Raw genomic sequence first — 19,425 nt, 5'->3', positions numbered from 1 at the left:
GCAAAGGGCGCTAACGCGGCAGGGGTCAGCCTCGTGGCACCTCCGCCCGCAACTCGACATCTGGGCAGCCACCCCACCCAGCCCTCGAGGCACAATTGAACAGCTGTACGCGTCATTGGACGAGTGAAACGCGACAACATGGCGGATCCCCTCTACGAGCTACTGATACCCTACTTCGACGCCCAAGACGCGCAGCTACGGCCCTCGCCCAATGACGCCGTTACCAACACGTACCTCTCCCGCCTCACGACCCTGCCTCTAGCTGCCCTCACATCCTCAGAGCAGCAATCGCTGTCACAAAGCTCGCAGTCTATACTACGATCACTACAAGCCCTCTCGAAGCGGTCGCATAAGCCCATAATATCTTCGACCGACCACCTATTACACCTCCGCAAGACACTCCCGCAGATAGGACAAGATGCAGGCACAGTACAGGCGGAGCTACCGAACCTGGAAACAGCCGCACAGAACTTCTCCGAAAAATACGGCAGAGGCGCAGATAATGCGATACTAGATAGACGGAGAAAGGCAATGCTGCTATCCCGGAATATTGACCGCGTATCCGATGTGCTCGACCTACCGACCCTTCTCTCGTCCGCCATCAGCTCCTCCACAGCCGCCGCACAAGCCTCGTCGTCTACAGCCACCGCGAACGCGAACTATGCCTCGGCTCTAGATCTCCACGCACACATCAAGCGCCTCCACACGCTTTACCCAAACTCAGAGCTGGTCTCCTCGCTCACTGCCCAGGCTGAGCAGGAGATGAAGACCATGACCACCAATCTCATAAGCTCGCTCCAGACTCAAGGCATCAAGCTGGCAGGTGCCATGCGTACCATAGGGTGGCTAAGACGCGTGGCGCCAGAACTGGACGAATCTTGGTCTACAAAGCAAGCCGGCATAGGCAGTGGAGAAGGCACACTGGGCGCATCGTTCCTCGTATGCCGATTAGTGTGCCTAGAGTCGATGCTCGGCGCATTAGATCCTCTACGCGAGCTTGCAGACCAAGAGACAGAAAAGCGGACTACCAAGGCAGCGAAAGGCGACGCTGGCTGGGCCGTCGGTCAGCAAACAGAAAAGTACCTGAAGAAGTATCTTGAGGTTTTCCGAGAACAGAGCTTCGCCATCATATCCATGTACAAGAGCATCTTCCCTTCCGCCTTGCCAGCACCAGGATCCGACGAGAGCGCTCCAGCCGTAAAGCCAGTCAACACATCCAACCCTCTCCAACCGACACCATCGGCCCTCGCAACGTTTCCACTACATCTCGTGGAGATGCTCTTCGACACCCTACGAACATACCTTCCAAACGTACAAGATCGCTCACAACGCGACTCGCTCCTCACTCAGGTCTTATACTGTGCTGGTTCGCTGGGTAGACTAGGTGGTGACTTTAGCATGATGATTGCTCTCCTCGAAGAGGACTTGCGGGCAGAGCTAGAAGAAAGTATGGAGGAGACAGAGGAGCAGGAGATTGAGGAAGAGTGGGTAGAGGTTATGAAGAAGCACCGAGTCCAGGCATCTAGACTTGAACTCCTTGCTTCTGGTGTCGGCTCGGGGAGGACAAGTAGTCCTGTAGACAGAGCCGCGAGCCCGATGAGATAGAGCTTTTGCTATCTCCTGGTCTCAATAAACATCAGATGTCCACAAGGTCTTTTGTTCAATGGGCACGTCAAGGTGAAGAGCAACGACTTGCTCCTGGGTGCGTGTGCATATGCTTCCCGAGCGTACAAGAACCCTTTTATCTGTCGAGCAGATGCCCATGTCGTGCACATTCTGGAGGTGGGCTGACTGATTAGGCCTAGCTTTCCTGCATTTGAAGCGCTCCTTCTTGGAGAAACCAAGCCGGAAGCTGAGAGCGCAAGACCCTTCGTACGTGCCTAGCAGCTACTCAATTTATACACCAGGTTCTTGCGAGCGCGCCGATCACTGAGACCCAGAGCGCCTACCTGCCGAGAAGCTCTTCCCATGAATACCGACGAGGAAACTGCGCCATCTTCGCCTTGGACACTGCGGATACCTCCTGGGTACATTATTAGATCCAGCTTCAGAGTACAACGCCCGTTGCGTTTCTCTGGCATGCGCGTACTTTACTACGGTGTCTGCACATCAGCTGTACGCTGAGATGTTCTTTCCAATCTGATTCAAATATGGGACTACGCCTTCTTCAGGAAGGGACCAGCGAATACCCCCAGGCTACTTTTTCAGGTTTCGCTTCATGGTATAACCCCCTCTGTATCTTCCTGGATTAGGCTTTCCTCATCCGACCTGTGCAGGAATATGCCGGATCTTGATATGTTCTTTCCGATCGAAGAGTCCTTAGATTGACGATGCTTCACATCTGCGAGTACCATCGAATACCTCCCGGCTACATCTTCAGGTCTAGTTCGAGCTTATAAACCGCTTTGTACCCTCCCGGCGTAATGATATTGCGCTGCACAGTCAGAAATATGGCGCATGCTACAAGACTCTTACCGCAGACATCGATAATGGGCTTGCGCTATGCTCCGTAGAAAAGATCACGTATATCTTAGGATACCTTTTTCTATTTAGCTCCAAGCTTTAAACCACCATTGTAGCCTCCACGGGATAGCATAGCCAACTGAACTGCTAGGAGGTAAGTCGACGTATTCATCAAACCGCTCTTGCATGTTGTATAGTTCCTGGCAACCGCATACCACATTTTTGAGAAGGAGTACACGAGACGCAAAGCAGCAGTGTACGAGGGCCTGCCCACGCTGTAGCTGCAATGTAGTAAACCTCGCTCCGCATCCTGTTTCCTGTTCTTTAGTACCCACAAGAAGGGAACAGGTATGTGCATATTTCTTTTCCAACCCCTTTTCTTCGTTACTGCAATTTGGCTTCAATGTGCTAATAATTATGTACCCATGTAGCTTTCACAACTAAAATCTTGCGAAAATGTTTGCCTGGCTCGACTGGGATCAAGTCGCCAACAGATGCATCTGCGACTGCATTGTCGTCATCATTGGCTTTTTTCTGGCCTTTCTGCTTTGGAGCTTCGGTCCTGACTGGCTGAGGGGGATGGAGGGGAGGCGTGAGGTTTTGGCGCGTCTTCACCGTGATTTGTAACCTACGCCGCTACCGTCCTCCCATCTCATTATCCAAAACCTCCAACCCCACATCCAAAGTACTAATACTCAACAACGTCGCCAACTCCAACACCTCCATGATCTCCTCCTTCGTACCCCCATAATTCAGCACATTCCGCATATGCAGCTTCAACCCCGGTTTATACATATGCGTGGCCGCCGTATCAAACGCACAATATATCAACTCCTTGACCTTGGGTTCAAGCACGCCCTTGCCCCCCTCATTCGTCCACGGCACCGAACTAAACTCCGTATATGCGTCGAAGAATTCGGGTGCGATGAGCAGCATCTCTTCCCATAACGCGTTCCAATACCCACGCTTTACCTCGAAATCTTGCTTTAGCGCTAGTTGCTGCGGACTCATGCTCGCCATGCCTTTTGGTATGGCTTCGCCCCGCTCTTCGAGAACTTCGAAAAGGATGGGTACGCCGACTGTGGAGGCGTGGATGCCGAGGGTGGACGTGAGGCAGAGTGTTTCGACGATTTCCGCGCGGGAGGCGCCTGCGGATAGGGCGGCGCGTGTGTAGCGGTGGATGTTCGGGACGTGGAGATGGGTTGATGATGCGCTTACGGCGAGAGAGATTAGAGATTGGATTTTTGGGGAAAGATGGCTGCTTTGCTTTGGTATTGCTGTTAGGCGGAGCGATGCTGCGAACATCTCGGGTGAGTGCTTGAGCATCCTCGCCCAGGACTCGTCGTAGGCTGTGGAGCCGAGCTCGGTGTCGAAGCGCTCTTTGAGGCGCTGCTGGTCTGGGGTAAGAGACATGCTGTGTAATAGTATGAATGTTTCAAATCAATTTTTTGGACACAAATGAAGACGTGAATAGCATGGGTGGAGTCTACGTCGCTGAAACCACCAAGACAATTACTTTGAAATTATTGGGGATCATATGAAATCTCGGCATTGAGACAGGAACGCGTGAAGTACCCAGTTGCTAGTTCCGCGAATGCAGTCTGCGTGGTACTGCCTGCTGCCCCTCAGCGCGCGTATTCCGAGTATGGTTGATGGTGGTGGTGAGCGAGCAAGCCCCACATTTCCCCAACTCTGCCGTGTGGGGAAGCGCAGGGATCAGCACACCACCTGGTGGCCGAACGAGAAGGATCACAGATGTAGCGGTATCCACATACTGCGATTCTACAATGTGGTATGTGCGAGAGATGGTCGGTATCCGACGTACTGCTGAGAACAATTGCTAGGTGATGTCTTGAGTACTAACAACTAATTATCCATGCTTTGGTTCGCGCCGAAGAATCGCGTCTTGTTCTTTGGATCGTTTTCCCACTCAACGTCGTGTGCGAAGATGATCTCGACGCCTTCTTTCTCTAGGACTCTGATTCTGTCAATCGTCGCCTCAGCTTGCTTTCTGTCGGCGTGTATGCAACAGACTTGTCCATGAGCATCATTCCACTCTCCGATCGATTTCTCGCCAGTCAACAATCGTCTGTCGTGACAAGCATCTCCACCCATATAAATTTGGTGATCAGGAGATGTCCGAGCAAGAAGATTGATGTGGCCTGGTAGATGACCGGGTGCGTCGACGATAAGCAGTGAGCCGTCATTGAAGAGATCCAGAGCCAGGGGCAGGTTTCCGTGCGTTCGCCAGGAGCCACCAAAGCTGATGTCACCCGTTCCTCTACATGAGTCGTGCTTCTTCAGCACGTGTGCCGAAGGTTCCAATAGCTCAATGGTTTGTTCTTCTGGCAGAAGATCACTTTCGAAGAAAGAATGGCCCCCGCGCAAAGACAGCGATGTGCCATTTAACAAGGCAAGTGAGCCATGGCCGACGACGAAGGTAGATGTGGGAAAGTCTCGAGGTTCGCCAATATGATCCCAATGAACCTGCCATAGCCACGTTACGTACTGTCAGCAAAGCGAGGTCGTGTGACTTACGTGCGAATATATCACATAATCGATATCCTCGGGCACTAGCCCGCCTCTCGCGAGGCTCTTTGTGACGTCCGGATCGGTACTCATTGGCTGTCTCGTCTCAACATGCTTTTGTATTGGTGGCGCGTATCTCTTGATGTCTCTCCTCAGGCCTAGATCAAATACGATTCGTGTCCGCTTCTTAGTGCTTTGGTCGTAGTGCTGTATCAGAAATGCTAACGATGGTACGGTCCGGCGTGCATCTCGACTAATAGGGTATACGAATTGGTACTCTGGGAGGGAAAAGTGACCACAGGATAACGCGTGTACAGTGACCAAGGCCGGCGCTGCACGGTTGGAATACTTTTGCGAGTCAACAGCAGACATCTTTCAAAGATGATGGAGCTTTTCGTAGATGATGTCGTCTCACGACAGAGGTTGCTAGACTATGGCTGTCTAGAAGGATAGCCGGAGGTGATCGCACGTGAGATCATCGTTCAGCTTACCAAAGTACCTATGGGGGTACTAGGTGTTGGCGAAGGAGTAGGTAGGATTAGTGCGTCGTTATCCGTTGGAGAAATCTCTACCCCGCTTCACCAGCCGCGGCACGCTCACGACGCGCTCTGATAGTGCAGTGTTGACATGACTTGATTCTCAAAACCTCCACGTCTCGTATACACACCAACTCCCTACTTGACGCTAGCTCTCTGTCGTTCCTGAAAGTACTTTCGGTTTCAACTCAATCCCCTGCCTCAATCTGGCACCCGCATTCCTCATGACGCATTCACACGAGTTTGGGAAACTGGGCTTCATCGGCCTCGGGGCCATGGGGAAACCGATGCTTTCTCATCTTGCCAACAAATTGCCTCAGGAATCGCGCATTTGGGTTTATGACGTGGTCGAACATATGGTAGACGATGCGTGTGCAGAGTTTCCCGGTCGAGTCTTGAAGGCACAAAGCGCCAAAGACGTGGCGCAACAAGTCGTGAGTCTAGACGCCACCGTGAGAAGATGGTAGCTAACGAGGTGGCAGGACACAGTTGTAAGCATGGTGCCTGAAGGTGCACATGTACGATCCGTATATCTCGACCCCCAAAACGGCGTATGCAGCACCGATATATCGAACAAGCTGCTTATCGACTGCTCGACAATAGACACGGCAACCAGCCTCGCTGTGAAGGACCATATTGCCGCTGAGTTCCCATCAGCGTCGTTCTATGACTCCCCGGTGAGTGGCGGCGTAGTGGGAGCCATCAAAGGCACGATCGCATTCTTTCTGGGCTGTGCAGAATCAGACCCAAATATCGAGCGCCTCACATATCTGATGGGCTTGATGGGTGGGCAAGTAATACCTTGCGGAGGTCCATCACTTGGGCTTGCAGCGAAGCTGTCGAATAACTACCTATCGGGTATCATCGCCATAGCTTGCTCTGAGGCTTTCGACATGGGAATGCGCAGCGGATTGGATCCCCGCACTCTGGCCAAAGTATACGCTGCAGGTACTGCTCAGAATACTATTTGCGACAAGTTTTGCCCGGTCCCACATGTATACCCCGAAGCTCCGTCGTCGGGAGGCTGGAAGCAGGGTTTCAAAGTGCAGTTGATGCGCAAAGACTTCGGTTTGGCAGTAGACATGGCGAAACGAGTAGGCTCAAGAAACGTGTTGGGTGACGTTGGTTTCCAAACGTACGATGGGGCCGCCAACGATCCGCATTGTAGGGATCTGGACTCGCGGGTGGTTTATCGCTACCTTGGTGGCCAGGAAGACTGGCATTCAGAATCGAACAGCGCGTGAGCAGCAACTTGGGACTGTGACACCCCATCGTTGTCAAATTCGATGTCGCTGGGATCTGTTTGTCTTTTGTGACTAGTCCCGTTAGCGTCATGTTGAAGTTGGAGAAGATTGGGGACGTTTGGGGTAATGCCGAGGGTGGGTTACCGCGGCATGAAGCTACCATCGCGGGGCAAACATGCCAGTCTTGTTAGGTCGTCATAGTGCCGATAATTCGAACGCGCCGTGGATAAACTATCATATTCCTTATCCTAATAAAACATTTCGAGAAAGTCAAGCTCTTTAACGTCAAAGCCGCATCAGCTGCCCTCAATTCTCGAAGCAACCGACCGCCAGCATGTCGACCGATCCGAAGCTTGACGAGCTACACAAGCAGCTCTTCGATGAAGGGCTAAAGATGAGACGGAGTGTTGTGGGAGATGAATACGTCAATCGCGCGCTGGAGAATGGCTCCACTGAATTCTCACGAGCCGGACAGGAGCTCGTCACCGAGATGTGCTGGGGATATGCGTGGACGCGCCCAGGACTCGACAAGAAGCAAAGAAGTCTGATCAACATCGGTATGCTCATGGCACTCAACCGCGCCCCCGAGCTCGCCGTGCATGTGCGCGGGGCAAGGAACAATGGCTTATCCGAGCTTGAGATCCGTGAAGCCATCATTCACGCCACAACATACTGCGGTGTGCCGGCTGGTGTCGACGCGATGAAAACAGCGGAGAAGGTCCTGAATGACATGGCAGAGAAAGGCGAAATGCCGCGAGAATTGGGCAACAAGAGCGAGAAGGCGTGATAGAGCGTCGGCTTGTGATGATGGACGGAAGGCGCGACACGTCGCGTTGGATTGTGTGGCTAGGGAAAGTGGCACCCGGCATCATCCGGCCCGGCTGGGTCGTGACGTTCGATAATCATTTGTAGCGACACCAACATTGTTCCTACCTTATGCGCAAAAATGACCATGCAACTTCTTACACTCCATCCGTCCATCAATATGCGCAAATCCTGGGTTGTGGGTACACATCACACGTGTGATTGGTGGCTTTCCCACTTCTTCCCAGCACCCCGCATGTGAACCGTCGCGTCTCCGCGCTTCATTCCTTTCCCCACAATCCCACGACCCGACTTCGTGACACACGATTTGCAGTCTCCAAACTTCGTCTAAGTGCTCAGATTGCTCCAAAATCCGGCTATCGCCTACTACGCCTGTCGCGATTGGGCCCTGTGCGAGCGAAAGCGACACGATTGGTCTTTGATGGAAGCCGCCACCAGCGGAGAGCAGGTCCCGCAAGCTCAACCGGGGAAGAAGGAAAAGCGATTCCAATGTCCACACTGTCAACGGGCCTTTGCTAGGCTGGAGCATCTTCAGCGTCATGAGCGCATTCGTAAGTTGTGCGACTCGCGTCGTAAACCAATTCTAACATGTATCAAGATAGCGGTGTGAAGCCTTTCAGCTGCGCAGCATGTAATTATTCATTCACACGCAGGTATGATACGCCCTGCTTCACATACAGCGGCCGCTAAATATCGGATTCCAGTGATCTGCTCGTTCGCCATGAGCGACTCACTCATCGCAAAGAGCAGAGTACACAGCAGAATTATGAGCACACTCCGGCTGGAGATACTTATGGCACGGCCGAGACCCGGCCGCACAAGCGCATGCGATCGAGTTTCGATGCTGGACGTCCAGTCCCGGAGATACCCAGCATGATGTCCTCGCCTGCTGTTTTGGATATGCAATCGGCACAACAACAACCCGCGATGTCACACGCCTCCATGACCTTCGGTCACAACAGCCCTTACTCTTTGACAGCATTATCAATGGCTGCCGAGTATCAAGCTCTTCAAGGTAACATGGCAAACGCTCCCACCCATGATGCGATCCCAACCCCAATGCCTTCGCATGCTGGCACAATAGCAGCAAGTGTCGAAGACCCGCATACAACGATGCTCACAGATCATTCTGCTCACAGTTATGAGTCGACTTTCGGAGAGTCACTGGATAGCCTCACTTCCTTCCTTGACAATGAACCACTAAACTCGTATCACTTTGCGTCTCTGATCAATACCGAACAGCCCATGCCTTTCTTCTCTCCGGATTCATTTGGCTACGGCCAACAAATGGCGACCGAGCCGGAGGGAACAGCTGCACCTTCACATGTTTGGAGACCAACCCAGTCGGACGAGCCGCCGTCACTGTCACGCTTCGGCTCTCGATTTCCTTCCTTGCAGCCAGACGACCAATCCGCCCGGAAACGATCATTCGCAGATATTTCACATGAGGACCGGCAGGAGATACTCGAGAAGCTTCACCCGTTCTCCATGGTCATACCCAGCGATTTCGTTCTACCGACCCGATTAGCATTGTGCAGATATATTGCTGCGTATATAAACGGATTCCACGAGCACATGCCTTTCCTCCATATACCCACGATGTCCGTGGAGACGTGTTCGATAGAGCTACTCCTAGCATTAGCAGCTATCGGTGCACAATACACTTTCGAGGGCGAAAAGGGTGTCGAGCTGTTCAATATAAGCAAAGCAATTGCGACGCACCGTATAAGGAAACGGGATACGCGCCTGGTGCAGCTCCAGCATCATTCTGAGTCGGATCATTCGTCCACCCAGAATCATCAGAGCGACCATCGTAGTCCTCAACGTAAGGGTTCCGTCTCAGGACCGCTGGGCCTACCTTCTCGAGCCGATGTTCCTGTCCTTGGGGAAGATCTCATGCAAACCGCTCAAGCACTACTCTTGCTCATGGCATTGTGTACTTGGGCCAAACACAAAGAGATTCTCAGAGAGGCGTTAGCAATCCAAAGCATATTAGCTACGCTCATTCGAGATGACGGGCTTGAGACTGAGCCTCTTGATGAGAACATAGCCTGGTCGCACTGGATTCGGCGCGAAACGATCAAAAGAACCAAGTTCATCGTCTACGGCTTTTCCAACCTCCATTGCATCGTCTACAACATCCCTCCATTTATGTTAACAAGCGAAGTCAAGTTGCCCTTGCCTTGCAGTGCCGTAGAATTCAAGGCACCTACGGAGGCTCTATGGAGGGAAGCTAGGAAGAAAAGCGCGCCTGAGGTCCTGTTCCAGGATGCATTGAAACGTCTATTTACAAAGCAAGGCCGCGATGTCACTGAGGTCAACTCGTCATCTGGAAACTACGCATTGATACATGCCCTGATACAGCATGTTTTCTTCCTCAGACAAGTGGCACGATGTCGGTTTGAAGGACCCGGTGACCTCAGCACAGAAGATGTCGCGTCGCTTGAAAACGCCCTACGAAACTGGCAGACTGGATGGCGCCAAAATCCCGAATCATCGCTGGACCCCATGTCGCAGAACGGTCCTGTTGCTTTCAACTCAACAGCTTTGCTCCGGTTGGCATATATTCGTCTATACGTAGACACCGCAGGTCGAGCTTTAGAGACACGCGACCCTGTGTTGATCGCCAACGCATTCCGTGCTGGACCTGCGATTAGGCGCTCACCAAAGATTATAAGGGCCGTGCTACACTCGGCTCACGCACTTTCTATACCCATCAAGATTGGCTATCGTCTTGTAGCAAAGACGCAATCTTTCATCTGGAGCATTCAGCACTCTTTGTGCACACTTGAGTGCGCCTATCTTATGAGCAAGTGGCTTGAAGCACTGTCAGTGCCAGAAGCAGACCCGCCGGTCACAGAAGACGAGCACAGAATTATTGCAATCGTGAAAAGTATGTTGGATGAGACCGAGTTCGCCGTACCGGTCGGCATTACACCCGACTCGCCCAACTTTACGCGACATCTCAGCGCAGGGGTGCTCAGGGTCTGGGCGATGATCTTCAAAGGGTCTCAAACATGGGCCATCGTTGATGTTATCGGAAGCTCTCTCAACCTCTATGCTGATATGCTGGAGTCTGGGTGAGCAATTGTATAGGGATGCCCAATTCAGCCAATAGCACGCAGCGATTCTTGTGGACGTTCGCCGAGGCACTCGGATTTTCCGATGCATACCAGGGTTGAGCACCAACTGAAGCCAAGGCTCACGATCGGCACGTGACTTGACATTATGGTACTCCATCGATGCTATATAAGCAGAAGAGGAATCCTCTTGATTCTGTGGAGGTATTAGATATACGGAATCATCTCGCTACTTGATCTACGCATTGAGGGCCATATCAACTACCAGCTTCCCACCCCGACCCTTGTGGTATTCATCTACCAGCTCGTTCAACTTTGTCAGAGGAAAAGAAGTCGACAAAGCGCGAATGTTATGCTTGGCGGAGAAATCCAGCATTTCACGAAGCACTTTGTTGCTCCCTACCAGGCTACCGATTATCCTGATATCTCGAAAGACGACATCGTGCGAGTTGATGTGGAAGCCCTTTTCTGGGAACGATACCAAAACACATGTCCCGTGTGACTTTAGCAGGGTCATGCCATAGTCAAAAGCCGCCTGGCTTTCAGGCAAGACTATCACTGCATCCAGTCCCATCTCTCCAATATCTTTCTTGCCGTCCTGACCGCCAAATTCCCGAACGACGTCGCTTGCCTTCTTCTTTCGAGCGTCCACGATGTATGGTTTTGGATCCAACCTCGAGGCGACATCTTGCGAAAGCTTCAGAGGCTCATCTGCTGCCTCAATACCCAAAACTTTATAACCCATCTTGACACCGTATTGCAAGCCCAGATGACCAAGACCACCACCGGCTCCTAGTATGCCGACTCTGTCACCTTCCTTGAGTCTGCATCTTTTGAGTGCTCCGTATATGGTCACGCCGGCGCACATCAGGGGGGCGGTCTCTACTGCGGTCAGATTATCTGGTATGGGTGACAGTTGTCTCGCGTCCACAACGGCATACTGCGCAAATCCACCGTCTCTGCTTAGGCCTTTGTTATCCGCAGTGACACAGTTCACCGAGTAGCCTCCTTCGTCCATTGCGACTGGATCCTCCGCGCGTTCATTCCTGCACTCGAAACATGCGCCACAAGCATGGAAAGAGCGACCTGGTACACCGACCCTTGCGCCAATCTCGAATGCGCCAGCTTCCTTGCTAGGCGTCTGAAAAATGGCGACTACCGTACCGGCGAATTCGTGACACCCAATATGTGGGAAAGATTTTGGCAATCCTGGCATCTGTCCTTCCGCTAGGACATAGTCGGTATGGCAGTACGAAGCAGCGTCTACCCTGATCAGGATGTCATGCGGCTCCAGAAGCTTGGGAACTGGAACTGATCGTAGCTTGTATGGTTCCTTGTAAGCCTCCAGGCACTGCGCTTGCATCGATTCGGGCAGAGTAAACGACATCGTGCCTTGAGGACTTTTCGAATTGATACGGAGCGGGGAGCTGCCTATCAACTAAAGGCTCTTACTTTATACCCACGCTATTGCCACTAATAGTTTCAGTAGGCCTTGTTATGGTAGAGGAATTGACCCCGCGTGCGGGGTAGTAACAAGGTGGGGCAGGACGGGATACAGGCCAACAATTTCTCCAACCACGATGTCATGTTTGGCGTCAAACATGGCTTCCTCGTGAACACCAGAGCTGGTAGCTCATACCTTCTGTTTTTCACCATGGCGTCGAGCAATGATGCCGTTGTTCTTCCAGCACCAGCCCATGGTCAAACCTACGTTACCATCTCAGCGCTCGAAGCCGGCCAGCTTACACTTCCCGAGCGACTCTTCGTTACGGATGCCGACCCAGAGAGACGTGCGACAGTCCCATCTCTCTCTTTCCTGATTCGACACGGTTCATCCAGTCTCGTCTTCGATCTCGGTCTTAAACGCGACTTCTCTGGCTACCGGGAGGCACAACAGCATCATATCGCTCAACGACAGCCTACCAGTGTCAGCCCAGATGTGGCTGAGAGCTTACGAAGAGGTGGACTTGACCCAAAAGATGTGGACTTGGTGATGCTTAGCCATGTTCACTGGGACCATGTGGGTACACCGAGCGATTTCACGAACGCGCGATTTGTAGTCGGAAGTGGTACTATGCATCTTCTTGCGAACGGAGGTGGTCCACTATACCCGGCTGAGATATTCAACCCTGATGAGTTGCCTACCAGCCGAACGAGCGAATTACCACCTGTTCGCGAGACGGAAGGTCTACGCGCGTTCAAGACCCAGTTAAAAGAACTTGGATGGAGGCCGTTGGCGGGGTTTCCTGCTACGATAGACTTCTATGGAGATGGATCATTATTCATCATCGACGCGCCAGGCCACTTGTTCGGACACATCAACCTTCTCGCCCGAACAGGGCCAAAGAAATGGGTATATCTCGGCGGCGACTGTTGCCATGACCCACGCATCTTGAGCGGCGAGAAGGGTATCGCGCTCTACGATGATGGAAAGGGTGGTTTGAGAAGTGTGCATGCTGACACTGATGCTGCAGCGGCTACTGTAGAAAAAATAGCAAGGCTCTTGAAGCAAGGGAATGTTCGTGAAGAAGGTGGAAGTCCTGTAGAAGTAGAAGTGATTGTAGCGCACGATGGAGGTTGGGCCCGGGCAAATAAGGCGGCGTTCTTGCCCGGGCACGTGTGACTCGTGGTTGCGCAAATGGCCATTCACCTAAACAAGGCAGCCACACACTGCTCGAGTAGCAACCGGCTTTTGTCTGATCACTTATCGGCAGTCGCAATATTCGTGCTCGGAATGATTTGTGATGATAATTTGCATTATCGGAGTTGTGAGTGGTCCCTTGGTATCCTGTACCTAGGTTCACACCTCACCGAATAGATGAATAACCCGAAATGAAGATATTCGGTCGCACAGGTCATAAAAGAGTCGATCTCAGTGCTATACACCTTTCTTATACTGACTTAATGTTCTACTTGCGAAATACCAACATTTTATATTGACGCCATCGCGCCAGAAAAACTCGACAACTCTTTTTAAACGTGGGCAAGAGATGTACCAGCAAAATGCCCGTCAAGTCGCCCACTCCATCTGAAAATGGCGATGTATCCATAGATGTAGGTGAGAGGTCATCATCATCAAGAATAACTCAACAAGATCGACACTAACATTCTGTGCAGCGACAGGAATCGTGTTGCAACAGCAATATACTCAAACGATGAACGATTCGAGAATACATTTCGAGACCATGATCAAGGCACGCATCGCCGAACTCGAAAGCGCCAAAACCGAAGTCGCAATGCGCAGAGCCAATCTCCAGGATTTTCAGACTCAAGTGAATACCCTGAAAAGCTGTTTCGCCGCTCTGAAGCAGCAAAACTACGCACAGTATCTCTACATCGCGGATACCAACAACACGGATACAGCCATGGATCATGATGGACCCTTAGAACTCCCGCCACTCCCTCTCAGTCCGCTCTGCGACCCTCCCGATTACAAAAATATACTAGCAGCCAAAGACGCCGGGACCAAAGAAGACACAGATCAGCTACACCAGGGAGAGCGCGATTACGACTGTGACTCTGATGTCAGCAGCGACGATTTTGAGTACGAAGAGCGGAGAAGAAAGATCATCGCAGAGCTTATCGACCTCTATAAGAAAGTGGGTATCTCATCCAGGGAGATAGCGGCATGCGAAGTACGAGAACAGGAATGCGAGAAGATAACCAAACTGCTTCGAAGACACATCGGCCTGCTGGAGCAAGCGATGAGATTCCTCAAGCGGTTGGCGTTTGATGTTGAGGAGGATGATCCTGTGGTTGATGCGGCGATAGAGGCAGCTATGGGGGTACGTGTGTCTTTATGATTATGATCGTCGTGAGACGAAAAGAAGTGGTGAGGATCGAAAGGATCGAAAAGGAAAAGAGCACAAGGGGTTAGACCGTACTGTTGCTGTTGATGCGCGTGTTTAAAGGAGGAAACGAATGTCGGTTTTTACGGAGACGCTTGTGGATGTTGATTGCTTCTCAGCTATACCACACTCTGGAGATGAGAACTACATTCTTTTTCACGCCATCTTGAGACACGTTACGGTGTCTATATGCATAGTTTGGTATAGCTAGACTAAAGTCTATGGGCAATAAGCGTCTTGGTATAAACGCTCTAGCGGAGACCACAAAGGGACTGAAACAGCGTTCAACGCAAGACTTGGGAAGAGCAGGCCACACCCACAATTCAGAGGCCTGTATACGCCCAGGGAAATATGGTTGAGGAGAGATGGATTTGAGATCTGGGGATTATGGTGTTGCATAGGGGAGCGAGGATGCAGCATTGTTTTCAACCATGTACTTCATGCATCATCATCTCAATATCATAATAGTTACGCTCGACTGGTTTTAAGCCTCGGTTCAGTTCATGAAAACGAAATGAGAAGTGAAAGAAAGACGGTCAACGTGACCCATTGGGAATAGTCTGTAAAACGGAAATCGCTAGCAAACAGAATGTCTTGTGGGTGACGCAACGTGACCACTGAAAATCGCTTATTTTACTTATATCTGTCCTGTCCACATATCTGGGTACTACCCAGATAGTCGTAGCGGAATATCTCGACAACGATCGCGCCCGTTTCTCTACTCTTTTTTCGTAATGGCCGATTCTCACGCCTGTGTATATGCCTCTTCAATCTTGGATCTTGGGCGTGCGAAGCTCCGCTCCAATCGCACACCAGCGCCCCTCCAAGTACTTTTATCTATTCATCCGCCCTCGGGGCGCGTTGTAAACTCAAGATCGATGTCATCGCTGAATAGAAGCAACATTCCTGCTACCATGCTCGGCCTAAGTTTCTACCACAGCCAAGTAGCCATCGCTCACATCATCTGCAGCCTCATCGCCGGCCTTGCAGTCTGTACACGCTTCTACGCCAAAATTTCGACCAAACAAGGTCTAAAGAAAGACGACCATCTCATTCTTCTGACCCTGCTCATCTATCACGCCGCCATTTCCGTCGCCCTACACGGTACATCATCACCACTATAGCAGCGCCGACCGTGAACTGAATCTTGAACGGCAGAGAGCTTCACCAAATTTGGACCCTATGACAAAACCCAGGTCCTGAACATGCACCTCGACAATTCCTCTACGCTGCTGAGTGGCTACCGCAAGGTAACTTTCATCTCCCCATCCCACGCTTCCCATGTACGCGACTCAACTAACCACCCCTCCACCAAAACAACAGGCCATGCTCACCGCCTTCCTCCTCGCCATATGGTCGCAATACACCTGCAAACTCTCCATCCTCCTCTTCTACCGGCGCATCTTCAGCACCAGCACATTCCACCAGCGCGCCTCACTCTACCTGATCATGTTCACCTCGCTCTGGTGGGCCGCCACAGTCATCACTATGATCTGTATCTGCCGGTCCTTTGTCGTCAACGTCCACAGCCCGTCTGAGGCCATCAAACTGTCTGTTGAACGGGACAAATATCGCGGGTCTTGGTCGCATGTGATACACGTTTTCCTCGCGCTTGACGCTGCCAACGATCTCGCTATCTTGCTCGTACCAATTCGCACGGCGTCTACGCTACAGATGGCGCTACGAGCGAAGGCCGGGCTTGCGGGTGTTTTCGCACTGGGCGGTTTCGTCGTTGTTACTAACGTGGTGCGGATTGTTGAGTTTTACACGAGACGTAAAGAGGATCCGAATGAGAGTGGGTCTTAACTTACTTCGACACTAATGGTCTTAGTGCTGACGCTGAGCAGTTTTTTATCATGTCACGGAACTTTGGACCAGCGTCCATGTTTGTACTGCGATTTTGTGTGCTTCTTTGCCTATCTTCAAGCCGCTGTGGACGTCGCTCTCGACAAGGATCAGCACGAAGGTTACGGGAATACACAGGTCCAGTAAGGAGCAGGGTAGTACACAGGGGAGCGAGGTAGCTGTTTTGGATAAGGAGATGCAGGATTGGAATGCTATCAAGAAGACAGTGACAGTCCATCAGAGGTCTTCAGAACCGTGAGGATCGAACGGAGCGTCGCAGGTGGTAGGAAAGTGTTTTTTGCGAAAGACGTTGTATACACCAAATTGACAACAACAATAACATAGATTCTGGTACACGTACTGGTCTTCTACTATGATTCTGCCTGACAGGAGTGAAGACGTGACGTCTAGGTCATCCACGTGGGTGTGGAGCTCTTCAACACGAACCGCTTGAGGTTTAGCGTCCCGAAGAATTTCAAGCTTCGCGTAAACCTAATCTAACATCTCACATCACGTAGATAACACACGCAGTAGCATCAGGTAAGCAGTTCATTGCACATAACTCGTCATCAAACTAAAGGTAATATGGTCATGCACGATGGCGTGACATGAGGCAAAAGACACATAACGCCAGTGGATCCCGAAGCACATACCACCCATAACGCAGGACCCGACTCTTCTGACGTTTCTCAAAACGCCGTTAGCACTGATTGCCGTTACCCGTAGATGCTCCCACCGATGTCATGATCCCAGAACCGCCCCGCCATGTACACCTTGCCTTACCCTAAACTCCGAAAAAGAAGAATGATGAACTGTTGCCATCAGGTCCATCATGGCCTACACAAAGAAGGCATCCGGAAGGGTGGAAAGAAGAGCAAAGGAGACTACGGCACCGGTAGCACCAAGCAAAGGATAGGCAGCCTTGTTGAGAACCTTGCTAAGGACTGATCGGGGAGTCTTCTTGGGACGCTGGGCAATAACGGCAGCCGTCTGGATTGCAGCAGCATCATCCACTGGAACTGCAGCTACCGAGTTTGAGGTTGCATGCTCATCACCAATGACGGCCTTTGATGCTTCGTCGAGAACGGCGTCTGGCTCGTCTGCCTCAAGCACATCTGCCTTGCGCTTCAGATCCTTCACAGATTCAGGCGTGGGCGGCTGCTCTTCGACGATCTCCTCGATAGATACCTTGGTACGGCGACCTGGCTGCACCGGCGGGGAGGTCTCGAAGTCGGGTACAAAATATGGTGGCGGTGTCTGCAGACGGCTCGCTTGCATGGGTTGGCTAGGATAAGTATTGAAGTGGGACGAGGGAGCACGAGCCTCATTCGCCTCTGACAATGGGGGAAGAGGAGCCGGACTGAACAGGGACGGTCGGTCGCCAAAGTTGGTGCCCAAGTAGTTTGGCTGCGGAATGCCCTCAGGATACCATTCTTGAAGATCGTTCACATCCCTAAACGAGCGATAGGTTGAATCGCACCATGGTGCTGCCCTAGACGCCGAGGGACGTGGCGGTAGAGGCGGAGGCGCGTTATCTCCGTAGACGTTACTGTTCGACATGGAGTTGCTGTCAGAGCCCTGCATACCGAACATGTACATGCGTGGTAGCGACGCCTGTGTGTTGGCTGCGTCCTGTGGCATGTACACGTCCGAGAGCGAAAGCGTACTGGTATCGCGCGGGAAGCATTGGACGGTCTGGGGTACCTGGCTATCGACAGACGCCTCGTTCTCCTTGTTGGATGAAGATGTGGTAGGTTTCTTATGGCCGCTCTCTTCCATTTCATCGTCTTCTGAATCCTGAATCTCTGGCTCGGAGTCAGACAACATTTCGGAACTATCGATGCTGCCAGCCTCGCTGTCTGAATCAGAGCCAAGTGGCTTCACGTCTTCTTCATCGCTAGAAGGGTTTGGACTGGCTGGCTCGAGAGAATCATCACGGCGTGAGGTGAAGCTCTCTTGGTTGTAGTCGTCGTTGGAAAGAGTGGTGCGCATTGCAGACGTTGGGTAGTCGTCCTGGACAACACTGAGAGTGTGACCATGCTCATTTGGGTGCAAGACCTGATCCATGATCATGGTAACCTCTTCTTGGTCGTCGGCCTCCGACTGGTCATCAGCTGCGTCGGAGTCGTCGTCGATGACGAAGGGATCGATCTGGCTGCCTCGACGCTCCGCGACTTCCTCTTCATCGCTCTCGGCATCGGGGACGGTAAAGCCAAGAGAGAAAGGACGCGAGAGCTGAGATTCGAACGTGTAGGTGCGGGCTACGAAGAACTCTGTGTGGGCCGGTGTCAGCTCAGGAGCTTGGGCAAGAGGGGGTTTGGAGGGCCTACGGGAGGACGTACCCTCATTGCGGTTAACGTCAGTGCCGAATTGCAGAACATCGCCGTCGTTCAGCTTGGTGGGTGTGTTGGCAGGCAGCCTCTGACTATTCAACATGGTACCATGCATGGAGCCCTTGTCGGTGATGTAGACTTCCGGATCGCCGCTGCTGGCGTTGGCGGAGAGGACAGCGTGCTGGCGTGAGATGACGGGGCTGTCGATGAATGCGTTGTGCGGTGCCGCCATGAGTTCTCGCTTGGCCGCGTTGCTGGACGCTCGACCGATGGGGAACTCGGTGTCGAGTGCCAGGTCGAACTCACGGGTCTCGTACGTGTCGTACCGCTTTGCGTCCCGGAGGACGATGCGGAAGACTGGGATGTCAGTGAGACGGGAAAGAACATGGCAGATGGTGCGATGAGAAACCTACTTGAAGTCATGAGGGAAAAGAAGTGCGTCTCGCCAGAGAGTGACGCGAAGACAGCCTGGGTTGGGAGGCGGAGCAGTTGAGGCGGGGTGAGGTTGAGCGGGGACGCTGTGTAGGTAGTACCGTGGGGCCAGGAGGCAGGAACAACCAGTGATGTGTAGATAAGAGTGCTGCTGAGTGGAGGGAGTGGGACCAAGGGACGAGCGAGCAATTCAAGCGAAGTTGTTGCAAACCTCGCCGTCACTATGGGCGGGGCAGAGAGAAGGTCAATGGTGAGGCAGCCACCAGGCGGTGATGCTCGCTCCTGGTCAC

General features: G+C 52.2%; 9 protein-coding genes across 9 annotated transcripts; 6 read left to right on the top strand and 3 right to left on the bottom strand.

The window, feature by feature from the left end:
- Window positions 1–138: 138 nt before the first annotated feature.
- Window positions 139–1,605, top strand: BKA58DRAFT_411710 (Dor1-like family-domain-containing protein; the record flags this gene model as incomplete). Its single annotated transcript, XM_046172311.1, has 1 exon — window positions 139–1,605. The coding sequence occupies one exon, from the start codon at window positions 139–141 to the stop codon at window positions 1,603–1,605; it is 1,467 nt and encodes a 488-aa protein (XP_046025457.1).
- A 1,494-nt stretch (window positions 1,606–3,099) lies between these two features.
- Window positions 3,100–5,364, bottom strand: BKA58DRAFT_411709 (AhpD-like protein; the record flags this gene model as incomplete). The annotated part of the gene is made up of 3 exons (XM_046172310.1): window positions 3,100–3,877; window positions 4,331–4,950; window positions 5,002–5,364. The coding sequence occupies 3 exons, from the start codon at window positions 5,362–5,364 to the stop codon at window positions 3,100–3,102; spliced, it is 1,761 nt and encodes a 586-aa protein (XP_046025456.1).
- A 388-nt stretch (window positions 5,365–5,752) lies between these two features.
- On the top strand, window positions 5,753–6,772 carry BKA58DRAFT_316495 (NAD binding domain of 6-phosphogluconate dehydrogenase-domain-containing protein; the record flags this gene model as incomplete). The annotated part of the gene is made up of 2 exons (XM_046167586.1): window positions 5,753–5,962; window positions 6,011–6,772. 2 exons carry the CDS (start codon window positions 5,753–5,755, stop codon window positions 6,770–6,772), a joined length of 972 nt encoding a protein of 323 aa, XP_046025455.1.
- A 334-nt stretch (window positions 6,773–7,106) lies between these two features.
- Window positions 7,107–10,681, top strand: BKA58DRAFT_429660 (uncharacterized protein; the record flags this gene model as incomplete). The annotated part of the gene is made up of 3 exons (XM_046173046.1): window positions 7,107–7,555; window positions 8,046–8,148; window positions 8,348–10,681. The coding sequence occupies 3 exons, from the start codon at window positions 7,107–7,109 to the stop codon at window positions 10,679–10,681; spliced, it is 2,886 nt and encodes a 961-aa protein (XP_046025454.1).
- Window positions 10,682–10,798: 117 nt separating this feature from the next.
- BKA58DRAFT_179776 (alcohol dehydrogenase-like protein) lies at window positions 10,799–12,163 on the bottom strand. Its single transcript, XM_046165357.1, has one exon. It carries the CDS (start codon window positions 12,062–12,064, stop codon window positions 10,916–10,918), a length of 1,149 nt encoding a protein of 382 aa, XP_046025453.1. The 5' UTR covers window positions 12,065–12,163; the 3' UTR covers window positions 10,799–10,915.
- A 168-nt stretch (window positions 12,164–12,331) lies between these two features.
- BKA58DRAFT_316021 (beta-lactamase-like protein) lies at window positions 12,332–13,300 on the top strand (the record flags this gene model as incomplete). Its single annotated transcript, XM_046167552.1, has 1 exon — window positions 12,332–13,300. The coding sequence occupies one exon, from the start codon at window positions 12,332–12,334 to the stop codon at window positions 13,298–13,300; it is 969 nt and encodes a 322-aa protein (XP_046025452.1).
- A 380-nt stretch (window positions 13,301–13,680) lies between these two features.
- BKA58DRAFT_421100 (uncharacterized protein) lies at window positions 13,681–14,980 on the top strand (the record flags this gene model as incomplete). Its single annotated transcript, XM_046172765.1, has 2 exons — window positions 13,681–13,735; window positions 13,795–14,980. The coding sequence occupies 2 exons, from the start codon at window positions 13,681–13,683 to the stop codon at window positions 14,478–14,480; spliced, it is 741 nt and encodes a 246-aa protein (XP_046025451.1). The 3' UTR covers window positions 14,481–14,980.
- Window positions 14,981–15,613: 633 nt separating this feature from the next.
- BKA58DRAFT_179754 (uncharacterized protein) lies at window positions 15,614–16,469 on the top strand. The gene has a single exon (XM_046165356.1). The coding sequence runs from the start codon at window positions 15,807–15,809 to the stop codon at window positions 16,329–16,331; it is 525 nt and encodes a 174-aa protein (XP_046025450.1). The 5' UTR covers window positions 15,614–15,806; the 3' UTR covers window positions 16,332–16,469.
- A 327-nt stretch (window positions 16,470–16,796) lies between these two features.
- BKA58DRAFT_385351 (uncharacterized protein) lies at window positions 16,797–19,412 on the bottom strand. Its single transcript, XM_046170364.1, has 2 exons — window positions 19,117–19,412; window positions 16,797–19,060 (listed from the first exon to the last, which is right to left on the bottom strand). Exons 1-2 carry the CDS (start codon window positions 19,124–19,126, stop codon window positions 17,208–17,210), a joined length of 1,863 nt encoding a protein of 620 aa, XP_046025449.1. The 5' UTR covers window positions 19,127–19,412; the 3' UTR covers window positions 16,797–17,207.
- Between the last annotated feature and the right edge of the window lie 13 nt (window positions 19,413–19,425).

Source organism: Alternaria rosae, assembly GCF_020736505.1.
Source record: "Alternaria rosae strain MPI-PUGE-AT-0040 chromosome Unknown BKA58scaffold_5, whole genome shotgun sequence".
Lineage (NCBI taxonomy): Eukaryota > Fungi > Ascomycota > Dothideomycetes > Pleosporales > Pleosporaceae > Alternaria > Alternaria rosae.
Note: the sequence above shows the minus strand (reverse complement) of the source record. Positions and strands in the feature narration are given on the sequence as shown.

What these genes read in the sequence shown, in the direction of transcription:
- BKA58DRAFT_179776 (XM_046165357.1), bottom strand. Translation starts at nt 12,064, where the DNA reads ATGTCGTTTACTCTGCCCGAATCGATGCAAGCGCAGTGCCTGGAGGCT.
- BKA58DRAFT_179754 (XM_046165356.1), top strand. Translation starts at nt 15,807, where the DNA reads ATGTACGCGACTCAACTAACCACCCCTCCACCAAAACAACAGGCCATG.